This window comes from Tamandua tetradactyla, chromosome 9, assembly GCF_023851605.1.
Source record: "Tamandua tetradactyla isolate mTamTet1 chromosome 9, mTamTet1.pri, whole genome shotgun sequence".
Classification (NCBI taxonomy): Eukaryota; Metazoa; Chordata; class Mammalia; order Pilosa; family Myrmecophagidae; genus Tamandua; species Tamandua tetradactyla.
In genome coordinates, this window is record NC_135335.1 from 84,383,229 (window position 1) to 84,405,123 (window position 21,895).

General features: G+C 36.5%; 2 protein-coding genes across 10 annotated transcripts in view; one reads left to right on the plus strand and one right to left on the minus strand.

Annotated features, from left to right (window-relative positions):
* TTC23L (tetratricopeptide repeat domain 23 like) overlaps window positions 1-9,043 on the plus strand; it is an 87,118-nt gene extending 78,075 nt beyond the window's left edge. For all 5 annotated transcript variants that reach the window (XR_013157922.1, XR_013157923.1, XM_077116939.1 and 2 more), the window contains 2 exons: window positions 5,941-6,046; window positions 8,955-9,043. Coding sequence is in view for 3 of the 5 variants with exons in the window: in XM_077116939.1 (XP_076973054.1) it covers window positions 5,941-6,025 (85 nt within the window). In the remaining 2 variants the exon portion in view is untranslated. The remainder of the gene's footprint in view (window positions 1-5,940; window positions 6,047-8,954) is intronic.
* RAD1 (RAD1 checkpoint DNA exonuclease) overlaps window positions 1-21,895 on the minus strand; it is a 23,403-nt gene continuing 1,508 nt past the window's right edge. For 2 of the 5 annotated variants that reach the window (XM_077116943.1, XM_077116942.1), the window contains exons 3-6: window positions 21,340-21,448; window positions 18,559-18,817; window positions 15,639-15,737; window positions 14,192-15,305 (exon numbers count right to left, since the gene is read on the minus strand). In XM_077116943.1, coding sequence (XP_076973058.1) covers window positions 15,122-15,305; window positions 15,639-15,737; window positions 18,559-18,817; window positions 21,340-21,448 — 651 coding nt within the window. In that variant the 3' untranslated portion in view covers window positions 14,192-15,121. Of the gene's footprint in view, window positions 109-14,191; window positions 15,306-15,638; window positions 15,738-18,558; window positions 18,818-21,339; window positions 21,449-21,895 lie in introns of those variants that run through there. The other 3 variants (XR_013157924.1, XM_077116944.1, XM_077116945.1) reach the window with 3 other exon arrangements.

Sequence of the window (21,895 nt, forward strand, 5' to 3'; positions counted from 1 at the left end):
GGAGCAAAAATTTAAAAACAGAAACTTCAAAACAGCTGGAGTGAAATGTTTCCCTCAGTAGCCTGACATTGTTTTTCCTTCCAGTCGTCACTATTCCTTGTCCATGATCTGAAAAGAATTATAAAAGAAGGAGAAATTAAGGGTATTGGTACAACCTAATTCAGACCTCAAACAGTATGACTTTCTTGAGGTACTTAGAGATTAATTGCTCTCTCTGTAAATGACAATGAGACCTAGACGTACCAAGAAAGTCCATATCTTTTGGAGGACTCTGCTGTAGCAGAAATCGCATCTTTAAAGGTTTTTCTTTCCCTGAAACAAGCCCGTATCTCATTCCTTAAGAACTGCTGAGCAAAGCCATGGGAGTAGCTGCCAAAGCCCAGATGTCAAAAACCAGTACAAGAATTGTTCTCTTTGCTTTGGCATCTCACTGGAAAAATCAGTCCCAGATGTCCGGGAATTCTGCTAGCTTTCTGCTGTGCTCATGGGCTTTTTACCCCACCTCAGAAACCTAGTGACAACACTCACTGGATTTGCATTGCCAGAAGCCTGAATTGTTGGCTTTTGAGGTCTCTACAAAGAAATTAAAGCAGAACCTGAACCCTTGAAAACGGTGTTAATTTCATAATTAAACAATAGTTGCAAGGGCCTCAAATAGGATTTTAACTTGTAGAAAAGGCACAGAAAATCTTAGAGTTAGAAGTAAACTTGGAGGTTGTTTACCTAAATCACCTATATCACAAATGTACTTCTGTTTTAACCACTTGCATATTGAGCCCTTTTTAGGCATGGGAATATTAATGAGTTTATGATATAGTCCTTGCTAGGAAACAGACACATGCGCTCAGATTACAAGTCAGCCTGCAAAAGTCTTTAATAGAAACGTAAACGAAGAGGACAAGTAATAAATTGTGAGACTGGAATAAACTGTGTGGGTGGAAACTGTGTGGCGTTTCAGGGATACGGATTCTTCAAAGAAAATTAAAATATCGGCTGGTAGACAAGACGTCAGAGGAAGGCATTCCAAGTAGCATGAACAAAAGCAGAATGGCATGGAGATACTTTATATTTCTGAGGAAAAGCAAGTGGTTTTGAATGGTTGTAGCTGAAGGTACATGAGTAGGAACATGCTGAGGATGAGTCTGGAAAGAGAAGATTATGAAATGTTTTATGTGCCAGATTGAGGAGTTCAGAATTTGTTCAGTTAGGCAGAGGGAAACTAATTATCAAGGGATTTTGAGAAGAATGTAACACAATCAGATACTGACTTTAGAACAATTACTCTGACAGCAATGAGAAGGACAGTTGGGACCTAGAGAGGTATTAGAAATAGGAGATCAGCTAGGAGGTGGGTGCAACAGTATAAGGGAGAGATGTTGAGAACCTTAAGTATCAAAACCATGGCAGAAGGAATGTAGAAAAGATGGGTTGAGAAACAATTTGGTGTCTGTATTGCAAATCATTGGGACCAATTACATGTGAGATATAATTGAGGCAGGAGTCAAATGGGTTTTTACGTTTCTAGCTTGGGCAACTAGGTGAATGGCAATGCTACTAAGTGAATTAGTATTGACTAGAGGAGATCATCTTGGGGGATGTGTATAGGGACTGAGATAATGATTTCCATTTTGTATGTGTGAATTTGAGATACCCACAATACAATTGATAAATTTTCACAAACGTATGTTCCATACATGCTATACAATCAGTGGCTCACAGTATAATCACAGAATTGTGTATTCATCACCATGATCATTTTTAGATCACTCCATTTGCATCACTCCAGAGAAAGAAGTAAAAAGAAAAAACAAAAAAACTCATGCATATCACACCCCTTACCTCTTCCTCTCAGTGACAACTAGTATTTTCATCTACTCAATTTATTTTACTCCTTATCCTCCCTATTGTTTATTTTTTATCCATATTTTTTTTACTTGTCTGTCCATACCCTGAATAAAAGGAGCATCAGACACAAAGTTTTCACAATCACACAGTCACATTGTAAAAGTTATATAATCTTCTTCAAGAATCTAGGCTACTGGAACACAGCTCAATAGTTTCAGGGACTTCCCTGTAGCCACTCAAATATATCATATACAGAAAAGGGATATCTATGCAATGCATAAGAATAACCTCTCGACTCTCTTTGAAATCTTTCAGCCACTGACACTTTATTTTGTCTTATTTTTCTCTTTCCCCTTTTGGTCAAGAAGATTTTCTCAATCCCATGATGCCAGGTCCTGGGTCATCCTGGGAGTTCTGTCCCATATTCCCAAGGAGTTTCACATCCCATGTAGGGGGGAGGGCAGTGAGTTCACCTGCCAAATTGGCTTAGAGGGCCACAACTGAGCAGCAAAAGAGATTCTCTGGCAGTGACTCGTAGGCCTAATTTTAAGTAGACTTAGCCTATCCTTTGCAAGAATAAATTTCATGGGGGTGAACCCCAAGATTGAGGGCTCGACCTATTGATTTATTTGTTCCTAATGTTGGTAGAATATCAGAAATTCAAGGAGATAGATTTTTTTTTTCACATGGGCAGACGCTGGGAAACGAACCCGGGTCTCCGGCATGGCAGGTGAGAACTCTGCCAGTGAGCCACTGTGGTCCGCCTGAGATAGATTTTGAAGTCAAGAGAATGGATGAGGTAACTCATGCAATATTTATATGTGAAATGAGAAAGCTTAGGAAAGAACTTTAGAGAACATATACACCTTTTTCGAGAGAAGATAATGTGCTGATTTAGATCTACTAGTGCACATATTTGAACTCTCCCACTTACAGTGAGACTTCTTAAGTCTCACTTTAAATGAGAATAATAGGAGCCCTTCTACTTTAAGTGCTTCACTTAATGGAATGGCACATAGTAAGTTTTTTGTGAAATGTCATTTATTATAATTATTAATACAATAATAATTTAGAGAAAACAGGAGAGGGACTCAGAAAGAGTGCTTAGTAAATTAGGAAAGAATGGAAAGGAAATCAAAAGAGGAGAAAGTTCCAAGAAGGGAGTGGCAATATCATTGACACGAAAGACAATCTCATTCAGAATTAACAAATTCAAAACATTAAATACCATTTTTAAACTATCCTATTTGTGATAATTAAAATACAGTAACATAAACCCAGTTCTGTCAAAGGTAAATGAAGATCAGCTTTCTCATATTCTGTTGATAGGACTGTTTGTTATTATTATTTTTTGGTGGACATTTTAGCAAAAGGTATTAAAATGCTTAAATGCATGTATCCTTTGACTCTGAAATACCACTTCTAGGAATCCATCTTTTGAAATACTTGCACAAGTGCACAAAAATATTTTAATAGGATAACTATATTTACTGTATAATAAATATATTTTCTAAATATAAGCTATAGTTTATTATATATAATTATTTTACAGTACATATAGAATATATTATCTTATAGTAAATATATAACCTATTCACATATATATTCCTTGTAGATTTCTTTGTAACAGTGAACAGTAGGAACAACTCAGATGTCTACCAGTAGAAAAGTAGCTAAATGATCATTAGGACATGTTAATGGCAACATAATATGGTCATTCAAAAGCATGAAAATAGAGCTTTGAATAACCATGGAAAGATATCTCAGATATATTGTTAGGGGTGAAAACATGAAAAATACATATTAGGGAGAAATACGTATAGCATAATCTATAAATATATAATTAGTAAAGGTTATAATATTGTCTCTAGGGTATGAGATTATGGGGGACTTTAAATTTCTCTGTTATATATTTCACTGCCATTTGATTTTTTTAGCAACAAATGTGTATTACATTTGTGATCATAAAAATTAAAGATATATTTTTAAAAAGAGTATGGTATATGTGACAACTATTAGGAGACATTACTATGTAGTGTTAAGAGAATGGGCTGGAGCCAGATGGCCTGAGTTATAATCCCAGCTTTGCTATTTATTAGCTACATAAATTTGGGCAAGTCACTTTATCTCTCTTAGTTTCCTCATCTCTAAAATGGGGACAATAATAATAATATCTACCTCTTAGGTTTCTGTGTAAATGAATTACTGTAACTAAAATTACTCAGAAAAATGCCTGGCACATGGTATTTGCTAATCAGAGATGATCATGATGATGATGATAGTGATAACTGATGATGTTTGAAGATGTGAAGAAAATAATGACTAATAAGAAGCCATTATATTGGCAAATAGAAAATCATCATTGACAGGGGAGTGAGCTGAATTGTTAGAGCAGATTGTGTAAACTTACTCCTAGGTCAGTACCTGATTAAACATCTCCCATAATAGGGTAGCACCTTCCATTACTGGTGAGATCTAATAGTTAGAAGAAGGTAATAGTTAAAGTCATGGACTGTAGAATCAGACAGACTGCTTTGAATGCATACTCTGCTGCTTTCTAAGGGCTCAATTTCTCATCTGCTAAATGGGGACTAGAATAGTATCTATAATATAGAAGCATAATGCAGAGGAGTGACTTAGAAGCAGACAGAGGATAGATAGATACTATACATATATAATGTAGAAGCTTAAAGAAGAAATTATTCACAAAAAGCACTTAGCAAAGTGTTTTTGTGTATAGCAGTACTCAATAATATCAGCTATTTTTACAATGCTAGTCATCCAAATTTATTGGAAGATGAAAACACAGAGCATCAAATTCATCTGTTTGTCCCTGTCAGATGGGCTGCATGCTAAGAAGTTACCTTGATAGAACATTTGAGGGGTCTTAAGATGTAGAAGCCCACAGAAGGAGCAATAGAAACAGTCATTTTCTTTTCACAAGATGTAGAAGAAGGAAGGTAACTCGGTGCCCATTAGTGATCTATGGTCCTCTTGTTCATATGAACATAATGAAATAGCCACTTTTGGGCTCTCGTGGAAAGCCAAATAAAAGTAGGGTAGAAAATGAGGATTTGTGGTGATTCTCCCCATAGGGGACTGCAGCAAGAAGAAAGAGAATAGGTGATATGTTCAGGAAGTTTTGTGTCAGCCAAACGATTCTTGGATATGACCATAGTAATGGAACCCATACTTTGTAGATGGATAGTTTCCAGGCTGCTGCACTGATGCTTTTCTCTTATAATTTTTAGTAAATATTCCGAAATCACCTCTACCAGGTTAAAGGGAAAACCATTTGGCCAAACTTCAGCATGGATGGATGGGTTACCCCATCTGCTCCAGACTTCAGGTGCCAAGTAGCAGCAGCTTTGCCAAGTCAGGATTCTGGGGACAGATAAAGAAGTGAGAACTCAGGAGCCTTTAGCTCCGATGTTAGGGTTGCTTTTGTAGGGCACAGAGGCTGCTAAGCAGTACAGAGACAGCTCAGGGCACTTTGTCTTTAGCAGAGCAGGGGGGTGGGGGGTGAGGCTGTAAAACCAACAGCTGCTTTGTAATACCCACAAACAAATGGATTAATAGGAGAGTACAGCATGGAATAAGTTTGGTTCATCACCTAATGAACCAACTCCATTAGTGACATCCTGGAGTTATCCATGAGATTCCAGAGCAAAATGCCAAGTTTGGTAGCACTCAATTTATTGGCATTGTTTGCCGTGGGTCAAGGAATGGCTGAAACTTCTGTCACATATTTGCTTTTCTGACATAATAAAAAGAGCTCCATACTCTGAATCAAGGCATGCAGTGTGTGAATCCCAACTCTGCCATGAAAGAGCTATGTGACTTTAAGTCGCTTAAACCTGCTGTCAGTTTCCTCATCTTTATACATTCCTTCAACTAACACTTGTTGAGCATCTACTAAATGCCAGGTACAGGTAGAGGAGCTGTATGTGGAAATAAAGTGAAGGAGTTAAGAAATAAAACATAACACACAAGTTCTACAGTAGAGGACACAGTGCAAAGGGAGAAGAAAAGAGAGAATCTGTGGGAACTGTAAAAGACTTATAGAGAGGGTGACATTTGAACTGTTTCTTAAAGGGCAAAAACAATTCATCTAGATGAAGAAGAGAAGCCATTCAAGAAAGAAAGAATCCTATATGCAAAGGCACAGAGACATGACTGAAGGGAGTATACAGAAGGAATGGTAAGTTCTTTGTGGCTGCCATACAGGGCCTAGACGGTACTCAGGCAATGTTGATTCCAAGGGATGTGCATGGGTTGTATGGAGGAGAGAGAAAGGCTCTGCAGTCAAATCAGTTTAGAAAAAAAATAAAAGCTAGGTTAAACAGTGACACAAGTTAACTTTTGAAGGACTTCTGAGAACTTTTAATATGCTAAGCTCTATTGTAAATCTCCCAGGGGTGTGTGTGTGTGTGTGTGCATGTGTGTGTGTGTGTGTGTGTGTGTGTGTGTTCTGTGGTGATATACACCATTTCAGCATTTCCTTAACTTAATTAACCATGGAAGCTTTTGCTTCTGGAGTCTCTCCAGAAACCAGTGTGCCAATAAACGTGCTTCTGGAGTGTAGTGAATATGTGGGAAAGGAAAAGGGAGGGGTAAGGGACTGGTGGGAAATAAGGCTGGAAAGGAGCACTGGGGACAGAAGGGAGAGCCTTGTTTGCCTCCTGCTCCAGGGTTGCCCTGTGGAATCCTAGGGCCTGTGATCTGACCTCTCTTTAGTTCTTCCAGGCAGATGACCCTGATTCTGTGATGCAAGAATCCTAGAATTAGGGGGAAGGACAGGTGGTGGTTTGCTAGCCTCCAGCTTTTTGCAAGCAGATTTCTAAGAGCAAGGACTTAGTATCTCACTGGTTCACTAAAAGACAATGCCTATGGAAAAAGCCTGTATTATTCTTTTGGAAGTCCTTAAGACTAAGGTTAAGTTGCCCATCTGACATAGATACTTTTGAGATGCAAATCCTTTTATGGCTTACGGATAATGATCATTACCTAGTCTACACAGCCCCTTTCCAATTCATGAGTCAGTGAATTCATCTTATCACTCCTATTGCCAATTTCCCTACTGGTATATTGAAAACAAATTTATTTAAAAGCCACAGTCTGTAATGACATGAATTCTTTTGAAAATGGTCAGTGATTTAAATTTTGGTAAATAAAACCACTCACTGTCTTTGGAACCAAAGAAGGGAAACTAAGGGTATGGCACGTGCTTGAACTGAAGGTTCAAGAATGTGATTATAGTTTGGTAAAGAATTTGGGACCTACTTCAAGACACAATGAAGTCTTTATGAGTAATGACCAACAAACGCTTTTATATGATCATAGAAACATAACTTCAACATATCTCTTAGAACTAAATTTCCCTTATGATTCATGGTGGGAAAGGTTCTAGTTCTGGAGCCAGACCACCCTGGCTTCCAACCCCAAGACTACTCCTTTCTGCTGTGGGTGACCCTGGTTTCTTTCTCCGTAAAATGGGATACGTGTAATACTTTCTCTTAGTGTCACTGTGGGAATAGATGAGACCATGTGTATAAAGTGCTTAGTTAGAGTGCCTGGCACTGTAGTCATCCTGTACGAATTATAGCTATTTTTATTTTAATCAAAACCTGGACTTTGACTTTATTTCCTTCTAATTACATCTTTGGTGCATGAAGGAAAAGGACATAGATGCTGGTAACTCCACCAAAAGGGTAGAGAACAATTTGCTGGTTAACACCTTTTAACAAGGAGCTAATGTTTATCAGCCCCTAGAAACAAACAATATTGGACAAGATAATCTCACTCACTTACTTAAATCCAAAGAAGATGATATATACCCTAGGGAAATCAGCTGTCCACTCAGCGAATGGATGATTTCAGGCAAGCGGATCTGCCACCTTGTGGTGGGAGAGTAGTCGGTTTGAGGCTAATTTCTAGTTACTATCCCTAGTGGAGTTTCAGCCCTCTCAGAGTTTTGCCCACTTCGGATTTTTATCTGAGACCCTTGGGCAATTGACTTAATCTGTGCCTCCTTCCTCTTCTACTTTGGATCACATTATCTCTTGGTTTGAGGAGGCTAAAGCACCAGATAGTTTTCCGTATTTTAAACAGCTTTTTGCAAGTAGATTTCCAAGAGCAAGGAGTTTGTTTCTCACTGGTTCACTGAAAGACGATGCCTATGGAAAAAGCCTGTATTAATCTTTTGGAAGTCTTTAAGACTACGGTTAAGTTGCCCATCTGACATAGATGTGAATCCTTTTATGGCTTATGGATAATGATCATTACCTAGTCTACAGAGCCCCTTTCCAATTCATAAGAGCAGTGAATTCATCTTATCATTACCTTTAGTGATAAGTGGTAACCTTTAGTGGGATTTGCATACAAAAAGACCTTATTTTGTGCACAAAATCGTGTATCTCATATTTCTATGGAATATACATGTGTGTGTGTATGTGTGTGTTTTCAGATAAATATGATCTAAGAAAACCACACTTTTTTTTTTTTTTTTGCCAGTTTAGGGTATAAATAGGCGATGAGTGAGGAACTTCACACTGTATCTGGGTTACAGTTTTGAACAATGTTACTCAAGCCCTATTCCTCCAGTATTAGGACATAGGAGGATGGAAATCTTGATAGCTGGAAGTGGGAAAAAAAGATCTTTTTTTAGCATTTACAGGGGCCCTGGGCTCTCAATCTCTGTGCTCATGAACTATTTAAAAGGCCCTGGATTAGCAGTTTTTCAGCTGTAATAAAAAGCAATCCAGATATTTCAGACATCCTTGGCTTTCCATCTGAATTCAGGCCCAGTACCAGATTTATTTTCTTGTCTCAGATCAAATGGTGGAAAAGCTTTCTGCTCTTTAGGGAGAAAATCCAAGATTCTTAGTACCATTTAAGAGGCCTGTCGGGGGAGTCAGCATTTTTGGCGTATGGCTACAATGTGAAACAGTTGCCTCAGGCTGAATTCGGCCCTCTAGCTTTCTAGGCAGAGTGACTCCATGCTGGGGAGACGCAGGGTCAGTTACAGAGGAAGACGCAGGGTCAGTTACAGAGGAAGAGAAGGCAAAAACCAAGAAAAATGCAGAAATGGTTTCCTCTTTTCTTTCTAGGTCATCTGATATCAATAAAGAGGAAAAGTCTATTCAAGACAGTCAACAATAAAGCCAACGTTGTTGATAATAAAAATTCTGGACCACAACATGTGTTTATCAATACTGATAGCAATGGTAGATCAAAGGCAGTGGAGCAGTTTTTGCTAAGGACTGTGGGGGGTGCGGTGGGGGCAAGGCCCACTTAGCAGCAACATTACAGGTAAAATAACCCAAAGTCATTAGAAACCAGGATCCTGATATAGATCCTAATCTATAGCAAGAAATCTTGTTTTAGATATATGCTTTAAGTTATAGTTTCTATGTCACTGGGGACTCATTACTTTTCATTTCCCCTATTCTACTTCTAATTCTCCTTTCTTTCAGTTTTAATTTTTTAGAATTTATTCTGGAATACCTAAGCAGTTTGTGAACTTTTTTTTTCTTTTTTGCATGGGCAGGCACTGGGAATCAAACCTGGGTCTCCAGCATGGTAGGTGAGAACTCTGCTTCTCTACCTGCTGAGCCACCATGGCCCACCCTTTTTTTTTTTGGTGAACATTTTTAATGTACATTTTGGAAGAGTTTTCAGTCATAATGTGTTTGAGTTCACTAAAAGAAACACTGCTCTTTGAGGAAATGTTGGACCTCTCTGAAACATTTGGCCCATTTGATCTTCTAAAATCATAAAATGCTAGTCAGAAAGGACCCTGTGGTGGTTTGAAGTCATAGGTAACATGTGCCCCAGAAAGATATGTTCTTAAATTTAATCCATTTCTGTGGGTGTGGACCCATTGTAAGGAGGACCTTTTGAGGAGGGTACTTCAGTTAAGGTGTGACCCACCACATTCAGCATGGGTCTTAATTCTATTATTGAAGTCCTTTTTAAGTGGAACGAATACACACACAGAGAGAAAGCCAATGAAGCAAGAAGTTGATATCAAGGAAACCTGGAAAAGAAGAGAGAGACCAACAGATGCTGCCATGTGCCTTGCAATGTGGCAGAAGAGCCAAGGACCACTGGAAGCTGGTATTCAAGAAGAAAACATTGCCTTGATGATGCCTTGATTTGGACATTTTCACTGCCTCAAACTCTAAATAAGCTAATACATTCCCATTGTTTAAGCCAATACATCTCATGGTATTTGTTTTTGAGCAGGCTAGGAAACTAAGACAGACCCTTTTATTCTATAAATGAAGAAATTAGGGACAAGGGAGATTAAATCATTTGCTCAAGATTAGCCAGGTAATTATAAAACAAACTTCTTGAATTTCAAATTTCTCTTTCTATCCATATATACTGCCTCCACCAAACTGGATTAAAGAGGCTTGTTTTAGGAAAGGACGCCTAGAGATTATTAAAAAAAAAAAAAAAAAATCTCAGCCCCTGAACAAGTATATATCTACAAAAAGAAAATGTCATTCTTGAATTATAGTCCTTTCTTCAGGTATTCAGGGATAACAGAGAAATCTTATTTACTTGAGTTTATACCACAGAAAACTTATTTTCTCCTTTTTTTCCTGTTACCTGACCTGATTTAATAGAGCTGAAAGATCTGGTCTTTGGGGACCTAAGAGACTCTCTACCAACATCACTATCACTCACTCAGTGCTTAGAAATGCATTTGATCCTTCAGGAAATTACTTCATTTCAGTCATTGTTTCAGTCTCTAAATGCTAACAGTCAACTTGTACCTGAGATATGAGTAGTGAGTAGTATTCTGCTGAGGAAAAACATATATATCTATAATCCAAAGGTTTGCCCATACATTTGTGCGCTTTCTCCTGGCAGCTGCCTCTCTTGCTTGACTGATTCCCAGTTTGCTTTGGGGATGGCACTCAGAATTAGTACCAAGTTGCAGCCCTGGCTAAAGGCAGTCATATTCCACTGCCCTTCTCTGCACTTCTAATTTTAGCTCGGATATTCTGAATTGACTAAAATAGCCTCAGAAGAGTTACTTCCATTTTCATATACCTAACTGAAAATAAATTTTCAACATTGACTGTGATTAAAAACAAATTACCACAAAGAGGTGAACTTTCAACCTCCATTTTGGGTAGCACCCAAATTTTTAAAATTGTACTATTTTGTGATACCAGAAAGTCATAAGATCTCTAGACTGACAAACCTGTTTCAACATTGTGAAATAACATTTTATGGTATAACTTTTTGTATTTGAAATTTGCATCCAATCTTCTAACTTTTACCTTAAACTGTCCATTATTTTGACATTTTGGAGTTAAAATGCTTTATGAGATGTTGGTGATAATGGATAGGAGTTAAAGTTTTAATATCCATTTGCCTGAGAAAATAGATTAGCATCTATATTGGTTCAAAAATTTAAAAATTTTACCATTCCCTGAAATCCCAAAGTCTTAAAAAAATCACAGCAGAAATGTTCAGCAAAATACAACCTAATATAAAATCGCATCCTTGTAGACACATTGTAGATGAGAACCAAGCTACTTCCTAAATTCAATCAGTGGGAACCAGCAATCTGGATAATCTAATCCAATAGAATACCTTATGCTTCTAGCTGACCTGAGCCAACATGGTCAAGCACAATTTTTACATTCTTTTTAACTAGTTAATAGGCACTGAAAGTTTTGAGGTGGGGGAGTGTTAGCTACTTTTCTACAATCTGTCCTAAGTTAGAAAAATAAATCAAGCCCAGATCAAACTGTCCCATATATGGATTTTAGCAAACATTTATTAGCAAACATGCAAAAAAAAAAGTTTATGCAACTTGTTCTATAGACTAAGTGAAGTCCTACTCTCTCTGTTTTGGTAGTTCACCTACTACTTTGCATGAAAGGTTCATTTAAGGTAGACTTGACAATAATCCAGAGACAGAACTGTTCTCACTCAGTCAGCAACAAGTGACTAGAAATCCCTGTACAAATGGCAGGAAACATAACCATCTAGAGAGCAAGATTTAGGCACCATGCCACAGGCCTCATTATATATAAATACTACATCCTTTTCAAACAAGGATGGGGATCTACTCTGAAATAATTTAGTCAAGTTGCATATCCTAAATTCCTCCAGTTTTACTAATGAAAGCCACTGTTAATATGTATCATATTGATCAACAAGCTATTAATTTCAAAAACCTACTTCAAACATTTATTCTGGTAATTATCAAAACCATTGGTGACCACTGAAAAATGGATACCAGAAGCACTTGTAAAATTGATTAGAATATTAACTATCTACTCCTAGAGTGGAAATTCCCAGTTAGAGTTACCCACTGCTGCTCTGAAGTGAATGAAAGCAAATTAAACATAAATGGGAAAAAATACTCTACATCTCTAATTTCTCAGGACCCAACAGATTTTGTTTCAGGTATTGGCAGGAGGCAATCAGTGTGAAAATAGGGAAGGAGAGAAGGTAATTACATTGTTATGAAAAATTCCCTACCTCAAACTGTTGAGAAATACCATAGACTGCTCTTTCAGCAACTACACTGGACTACTTGATACCACCACAGAAATCCTGTGGTGTATTAAAATGATCGTGCTATAAGCCTTATTTTTGTTAGAAAAGTAGAATTTAACAGATTTTATTTTTATTGTTTTGAAACATTTCAGAAACACTGAGTGGAATCAATTCTAGGGGAATGAATACATTTAAAAATGGGAGAAAAAAAATTACCTATCCCTTCATGGTAAGTACAATCATTCCTGAAATAAACCTCATAAAGACAAAACTGAAGTTCTTAAAACTAAAACCGGGGGGAGTGCGAGGGTAGTTCAGTGGTTGAATTCTTGCCTGACATGTGGGAGATCCAGGTTTAATTCTCGGCCCATCCACTTCCCCCCAAAACAAACAAGCACAAAAATTCAACAAATGGTGCTGCAATATTGAGATACTCACATGGAAAAGAATGAAATGTGACCCTGCCATTTTGTACGTGACAGCATACAAAAAAAAACCTAAAACTAAAACTGTATTCCTTCATATACTACAAATGAAATGAATTTGTAGTTACCAAAGCATCACCTGCTCTGCCTGAAGAAGTGCTTCCCCTAGTGGTTGTTCATGGGATCTAGAGCAAAGTTAAAATAGTAAAAAATCCCTAAGACAAGTAGAAAACACATAGAAAAGAAATTATTTAATCAGTACCTTGATGTCACAGTGATTCTGAAAGAATTATTCATTAGTTTCTATATTCTGAATAGCTGAAGATATGTGGAGCCAAAATATTTTAAAATTTGCAAAAATGTCAGTCCTTCCTCATTAAATTGATTTAAATTCTTTAGAGGTTCAACTGTTGAAAAATTCATTAGATCAAAATGAAATTCAGAGCTAAATAACCAGAATTAAATAGTGACTAATAAGATTCTAAACGATAATCAGAGAATGAAGTTTCTTTCATCTAACAAATATTTATTGAATGCCTATTATGTACTAGGCACTGTTTTAAGTATTAAACACACTCATGAACAACTACAAAAAAATCACTGCTCAATTTCAAATTTAATGGAAAATTGTAGTCCCTGAAATGTTGACTAAAAACTATCATAATTATGTTTTAATTTTTTTTTACTGTATAGTATAACATATATACAAAGCAAAGATATAAAAAAGTAATAGTTTTCAAAGCACTCTTCAAGAAGTAGTTAACAGGACAGATCCCAGAGTTTGTCATGGGCATAATTATGATTTAAATCTATTCTGTTCTTAGTAATATTTTGACATTTAGTAGATTCATTCATTCCTTTCTTGCATATGCTACACTTTATAAATCTCCAAATTATTTTGTGCCAGCTGGGCATCTTGACACTGCTTGGGAAATTTATTAGTTATCAGGTACTCACTCTGAGCTAGATACCCAGAGTTGCACATGCACCTGTGAACCAATGCCTGTGGGTCTTCCAGAGGACCTTTCCCTGAAGTTCTTCTCCATAATACTCTCAAACCAATTTCCTTTAATGCTCAGTGGCTTATTTTTAGTAGATAGGGCATTCTAAATATACCCTCAAATTTTGACATCATTCAGTGTTCTCAACCATCAATCATATGGGGGCACTTTTATTTGTGGTCAAAAGGACTAGTCTTAGTGGGTGAGGGTCAGGGGGCTAAATGAATCCTGCAGATTCAGGAAAAGAACAGTCTTTTCCAATGAAGAACCATCCCATCCAAAAGGCCAGCAGTGCCTGCCCAGTGAGAGACACTGAGCTGTTGTCACCTGGTTCAGTAAAGCAGGAACTTCATTTTAGTTATACTTTCTTCTACTAGAAAATAAGTCAGACAATTTTAGCAATATATTTTATTAAATACAAAAATATCTACATGGCACAAAATTACTTCAGTGAAAACTTTTCAGAAGAACACAAAATCACTTAGGTGATTTTCTATTCCTTGGTTTGGGCAAGAAATTCTTATAGGCAATAGAGGGTATCTAATAAGTACTTACTGCAGTACTTACACATTAAACAGCTTTGATAAGAAGAATATAACTCTGAAGACTTTCATATGCCCACTTATAGATTTTTTCAAAAGGCATACTTTAAAATATATGAAGAATTATTCAAATGTGTTTGGTGATGCCTAAACATCAGAATATATTATGGCTGTGAAGAAAACACATGCAAAACAATCACCTCAATGCAATTCTTTTAAAAAATCCTTTAAAACAGTGGTTTTAAATTTTAAATTAAAAATTTTAGCATGCATCAGAATCTTCTGGGGGAAGGAAGGCTTGTTAAAATAGAGATTGATGGGTCCCACCCCCAGAGTTTCTGACAAGTACCCAAGTGTACCAATACTGCTGGTCTGGGAACATTTTGAGAACCACTGCTTTAAGATATATTCTCCAGAATTCACACCAAGCAATTCCCATAAAACTTTGTTTTTTTCTAATGGTAATAAATAAAAGAAAACCTCAGATAACCCTTTATCAAACTTTAAATGTTTGGAGCATAACACATAATTTATTCATCTTGGGCCATAATGATTCCCATGAGTTCAAGACACAGAACCACAGGATAATATGATACAGGATAATGCATGACTACATAAAAATATTTCTTTACAAAAATACTAAACAACTATTAGGGCACAGAGATCTTGTTTCTTTCTCATTTTAGTTTCTCTCCCATAGGAAATCCAAAAAGAAACCATAAGAGCACTGAACCCAGAACCTCTCAGGAATGGATACATAAAAATCAGTCAGTTGTCAAAATTAAGACTCAGATTCGGGAACAACTTCATCAGGGCAGCAGTAATATTCTACGAAACATATCTGTCCATCTTCATTTCTAATCATATACTGTAAAGAGAGGAATCCTCGGTTATCAGTTCGGATAGACACCTTACAAGATAAGACTAAGGCCTTTGTGGATGGTTTCAGTAAGGAAATCTTGTAGCTGCAGAAGAGTAAATAAAAAATGTTATTTGGACACCCACACACACAAAAAATGAGTTTTGTCATAACTCAAAGTAAAGGACAAAAATTACCTAAGTACTACCAAGTAGCAAATATAAGAATAAACTAAGTACTCGTCCAATTTGCCAATATTTTTATTAAAAAAAAATTCATCCATTATTACAACCCCAAATCCCCAAATAAATCCAGCAGCCTACCGTTAATTTTTTTTAAAAACTGCATTTTACTAACAAACTGAAAATTTGTTAAATTTATTTGATAGAAATTTGGTATTCAACTTCATTACTAGTGGCAACCTTTTATAAGAACTGACCTGTTGACCTGAGTCTGATTACAATGAAATGCTTCCATCAAGTCAGAATCTTTGGGATAGTCAAGGTGGGAGCTTCCTGCATTTCCAAAAGTAGATAACCTATAGTAGAAAATGAACAACTCATTTATCCACTGGTCTAACAAGTAGCCACAATAGGATCCAAATAAAACATTTCCTTAAGAAGCCCATTCTGGTGGGTGAAACAGACATATAAACAAATATTTACAATATATTATTAAAAAGTACCATAATAAAAGTTCCCAGAGGATATTGTGGGAGAACAGGGGAAGAAGAAACTAAGAAACAGCCTTAAAAAAGTCCAGGGGTGCTTGCCTCAATTTCATTACCTTAATTCTACTGATATTGACTCTCTTCACCCTTAAAACTAGAAATATCTAGCAGAGGAAATGGTGTAGTCATGATCGAAGATTTGCTCTAAATCACCTGCAACCTTGGTCCTGCTCCTCTATCCTTACTAACCCACCAAGCAATTAAGGACTTTCTGTATTTCCGACTGCTCTTAAGACTGTTAAACATTTCCCCAGCTTGGTAGTATCCATGGTTGTGTGGAGACAGTTTGTAAATATTTACATCATGTTATCTAACTACAAGAATTTGTTGATCAAATGTTTTTTTTTTTTTGCTTTAAACAATTATATGTATATTTTTAATGTTTTTTTATTGTGAAATATACAAAAAAACTGAATACATTTTCAAGTACATTTTAACGAGTAGTTTTAGAACATATTTTAAAGTTTGGTATGGGTTGCAGTTCCATGATTTTTCGTTTTTTTCTTCTAGCTGCCCCATAACACTGGAGATCAACAGAAATATCAATATAACGATTCAGCAGTCATACTAATTTGTTAAATCCTATGTTCTCTGTTATACTCCTTTTTCTCTGTAAATAACATATATACCTAAAAGTAATAAATTTCAAAGTACGTCACAACAATTAAGTTATAGAACAGATTTCAGATTGTGGTATGGATTACAATTCCACAATTTTAGGTTTTTACTTCTAGCTGCTCTAAAGTACTGGAGACTAAAAGAAGTATCAATATAATGATTCAGCACTCATATTCATTTGTTAAACCCCACCTTCTTAGTGTAACTCCAGCATCACTTTTGATCTTTCTCCCACTCTTCAGGGGTATTTGGGCTATGCCCATTCTATCTTTCATGTTGGAAGGGCTGTTGATAATACAGGATAAGGGGGTGATGTTCTGAAGAGGCTGGCCCCTCTGTATTTCAGGACTTACCTGTTCCAGGGACCTATCTGAATGGAATCTTTGTAGAATCTTTTATAATGCCCTAGGTATCCTTTAGGATTGGCTGGAATGGTCCTGGTTGGGGTTAGCAGGTTATGATAGGTAGCAAGGTGTAACTGAAGCTTGTGTAAGAGAAATCTCCAGAGTAGCCTGTCGACTCTATTTGAACTTGCTCAGCCACTGATACCTTGTTTGCTACACTTCTTTTCCACCTTTTGGTCAGGATGGCATTGTTGATCCCATGGTGCCAGGTCAAGATCATCCCTGGGGGTCATCTTTGTTGATCACTTTTTATGGGGTTAGCACTTTATACTATATAGCACAGTGGTATCAGGCCTAGGTGTTGGTGTTTCTAAAGGTCCCCTCTCTCCTCTTCTAAACTCTGAGCTATCTCATTCATAGCCAACCATGATGAGGGCTCCCAAATCTAAACCTCCAGTCTAGACTGAATTCCTGATCTGGATACCTGTATATCTATATATACCTCCAGTGTCACATGCACCTTAAATTTAACATATCCAGAAAAAAATTCCAACTCCCACCCTCCCACCACCAAATCATTTCCCATCCTGGATTTGAAAGATACATGATCCTTCTAGACACTGATTCTGAAGAGAGATAATTTAGAAGGGAAGCCTCTGAAATACTCTGTTTAAGCACCTGTAATTTTAATTCATATATTAAGCAAAGGTTCCATTGATTTATATTTTGGTTAGTTGACATAATTTTAATACACCTTGTGCCAAATGTTTAACTGCCTAATGCCAAGGGCATCTGTCCTAAAGTAGATGCATACAGAACAAGTTATACCTCTTATTCCTCATGTATTTAGCTCCTTTACTCTTTAATACTCTGAAATGTTCTAAAAGAGAAGAAATATTTAGATTTTCTCTCTAAATTGACTTGAGTCTCGAAGAGACTTGCCATTTTATAATTTGCTGGGTCAAAATATCAGGAGTAGCATGATGGTTTTGACATATTCCTCTTGATATTTGCCCTTCCCTAGGAAACTTATCTTGCCCCTTAAGAACCTATATACTATTCGCTAAGTACATGTATATATTGTTTTGGTCCTTAGTGGCATGCAATTTTGTTCTTTCAATGCTGTTTCACACATCTCCTCTTCACCATGCTTTTAAGGTGTTCTCAAAAGTGGAAAAGGTGGATTTGGACCCACTAGGTGATCAACAGATACTTAGTATATACTGAACTATGTGAATGAACTATGTATAGAAAGCCAACTAAATCCTTTTAAATCAAACTACTTACTAACTAGGAAGGAAAGAAAAATGTTACCATATACTCCAAACATCTTTTCTAGAAGTTTAAACCCAATTTTCCTCATGATAGTACTTGATCTACAATAGGAAGTGGAAAAACAATGAAAAAACACTCCAGCATATGAATTAGAAGCTTGGGTTCCTTATTAGAAATCAACAGTACCTAACTATGAAACCTTAAATAGTGTGTTAACCTTCCTGGGTTTTATGTCTCCTGATCTGTAATATTATGAAATAGGATTAAAAGCTCTCTAAAGTTCTGAAAATTTTAGGACCTGTATAATAAAAATTCCATACCCTAAGCAAATGTGTTAAGTGGAGAAACGGTGTACAGAATGCATTAACTATAACTGCACTGATTTCAAGTACCTGAAATAAGGCTTATCAGGAGACATTGTGATCTGTAGGATATCACTCGTCATATCCAACTCAGAAAATGCTTCACGGAGTCCCTCTGACTGCAGAATAATTTTATTAATCACATTGGTGCTGCAGAAATCAAAATCCAGAGTCTCCTCAGGCTCCTGAGTATTGATTTTACAAACTGTCACCACTCCTCCTTCTTCTAGAAACAGCATCAAAGGGTAACCATAACCTTGGTAACACATCCGAAGTGCAGTTAAAGTCCCTGAAATGAAATTAAATCATACTTTGTGCTTAGCTATAGCTCTGGGTTCAGCTTCTACTCAAAAGGATATATAAAACTCCTGAAGAATAATTTATTCTGCCTAATTTCTAACATATATATGCATCTCCTTATACAAAGGGAGATACATATCTTTCCTGATAACAGTTGTGTGTAGACAAGTCCAAACATAACTGCAAGAAAATTAAGAACCTGAACTCAAGTGTAACATAACTTCTGAAAATCATTTTCAAATTTGCCAAAAACACCTCAAATAGCTTATTGATTTTGTACATAAAATTTCAGGATTGAGAATCAATTTGGACCAACACCCAAAGTAAGAATAGGCTATGCTATTTCTTGAAGTTTCAAACTGTGCAAAAGTAAATTGCTTTAATATCTTCTGTACATAATGTCAGTGTATTCACTATAAAGATTTGTCAGCCTTTTCTATTGAAAGATATTCTTTACATTTCCTCCAATTTTAACATCAAGTTGGGGGGCAAGAGAGGGTAGTTAATGGTGTGTGGGAATGGTCAGAGAATTCCTTTTTTTTTTACATGGGCAGGCACCAGGAATCCAACCTGGGTCTCTGGCATGGCAGGTGAGAATTCTGCCTGCTGAGCTGTCGCACCACCCCAGAGAATTCATTTTAACATTGCAAACTGTGCTGGTTTGAAACTCTTATATATCCCAGAAAAGCTATGTTCTTTATCCTAATCCTATCTGTGAGGACAGACCTATTGTTTAGCATGGGACCTTTCTGATTAACTTGTTTCCATGGAGATGTGTCTCCACCCATTCAAGGTGGGTTTTAATCCGTTTATAGAGTCCTTTAAGAGGGAACCATTTTGGAAAACATTCAGAGTGGACACAGAGATGTTTGAAGATGAAGAAAGAAAACACCCCTGGGGAAGCTACTTGAAATCAGAAGCCAAAGGACTAGCAGATGCCACCCATGTATCTTCTCAGCTGACAGAGGTGCTCCAGATGCCATCAGCCTCTCTTGAGTCAAAGTATCTTTCTCTGGATGCTTTAGTTTGGACATTTTTATGGTCTTCAAAGTGTAAACTTGTAATTTAATAAATCTCCTTTATAAAAGCCAACCCATTTCCAGTATATTGTATTCCGGTAGCTCTGGCAAAATAAAACATATACTACCAGACAGGAGGAGGAAAATGATAGGATATTTTAGCTCCTTCCCTTAACTTGATGGACAGTCACGGTAAGGGAGATGGGGAATGCAGATGCTTTTATGTAAAACCAATTGGGGAATACTGCATTAGAAAATATATAATTAATAATGGTGGTATTGTCAGTACAAATTAAAAAGTATTTTTTAGAGAGCCATAACTGAATTTTCCCCCAGCTATTCTGTGGATTCATTTCCTATGAAATAAAATCATTCTTTGGGGATCGCTTGTACTTTTATATCCACAGCAACTGCATTTCACCATTCCTAAAATTCACTCCCTAAACAAATATAAGAAAAACATAACTTAAATGAAATCATTTGGGGATACAGACATAATGATTCATAATGCAGAATTAGGGATAAAAAGCCAACAAACTGAATACAGTAAACTGTGAGTCTATAGAACTGGTTTCTGTTTTTCTTTGCCACCAACTAGCTGTTTATTTCTGGACAGATTAGGGAAAAGAAGCAACCAAAACATATTTCACAAAGTTAAAGATATTTAAAACATGTTCAAGGTCTTCTTTTGGTCAATTCTGATTTGAAATCATTGAAAGCCTTGCAAATAAAAAAAAGATTAATAAGTATAGTAAAAAATAGCTCCTAGGTTTTCTCAGAACCAACACAAAAGTTAAATTCCTCAAACCAGCATAGGATGATGTGACAACATCTTCTTTGGAAAGTCCCTTTCAGGACACTTGATCCCAAAGAGCTAATTAAGCCCCTACTTAAGCACATCTAGTCCTATTAAAAATAAAGCCCCATTTATTTATTAAAAATAAAAACTCTAGGGCGGGCCACGGTGGCTCAGTAGGTAAGAGTGCTTGCCTGCCATGCCCAAGGACCAGGGTTCGATTCCCGTGCCTGCCCATGTTAAAAAAAATAATAATAAATAAAAATAATAAAAATAAAAACTCTATAAGACTAACAGGTTCCTGCTCCAAACCAACAAAGCCTAGCCATCTTCCTTCTTTCTGTTTATAAAACTACCCACAAACATCCCAGCCTTGAAATCGGTTTTGCTTTTTCAGACTAAAAGTTTCTTTGCTGCTGCAACAATCTTGGTATCCTGAATAAAATGCTGTAAACTGTAACTCAACTCCGAATTGTCTTACAAGATAACTATAAATATTTTTGAACATATGAAAGGAAATATAAATACGTTCTGTTAATATTGTAAAAGTTAGAATTGAGGCCATGATTATGACCAATTGAAAATGAACTAGCAATTTTTTAAAGAGATGTTTATATTCTAAATAACTTTCCTGCATTTCTCTGACCATTCTGTATAATACTTTTATGTTGCTATAACTATAATAAGATGGTTCACCTGGCATAGGACTTGATCCAAAAATAGATAAACAGTCTAAAAGGATGGTTAAATTAATTCGAAATGTAATAGACTCTTCATGAACTGTAAACTCTTGAAATATTTCAGCCTACAAAAAAAAAAACAAAAACCATGAAAATGTAGTTACATGTATTAATGACCTATAAATTTCTATATTTCACTTTATAAGCTTTAACAATATTGCACTAACACCATGAGACTCATTTCTGATTACTGATCAGCACATCCCACTTTCTTCAACCATAATCAGAATACCACTTCTCAAAGGTAAAGGTGCAGCAGGGATTTAGGCTCCATGCATACTTTATGAAGCATCCTTTCTGCAGCTTCCCGGATCGAAAACCATTCCCCTTTCATCTCCTTTTTGTGCTCATATGTACCACTAAGTTCACTTGGAAAATGGGACAACAATTTAATAATATATACATGATATTAGCTTTCGATTTTGGGGGAGAATAGGAACAACGTCTCATCTATCCCTCTATCCCTTAGGTCACTATGTGCTTGGCACTTAGTTGTTAAAAAATGCTAAATT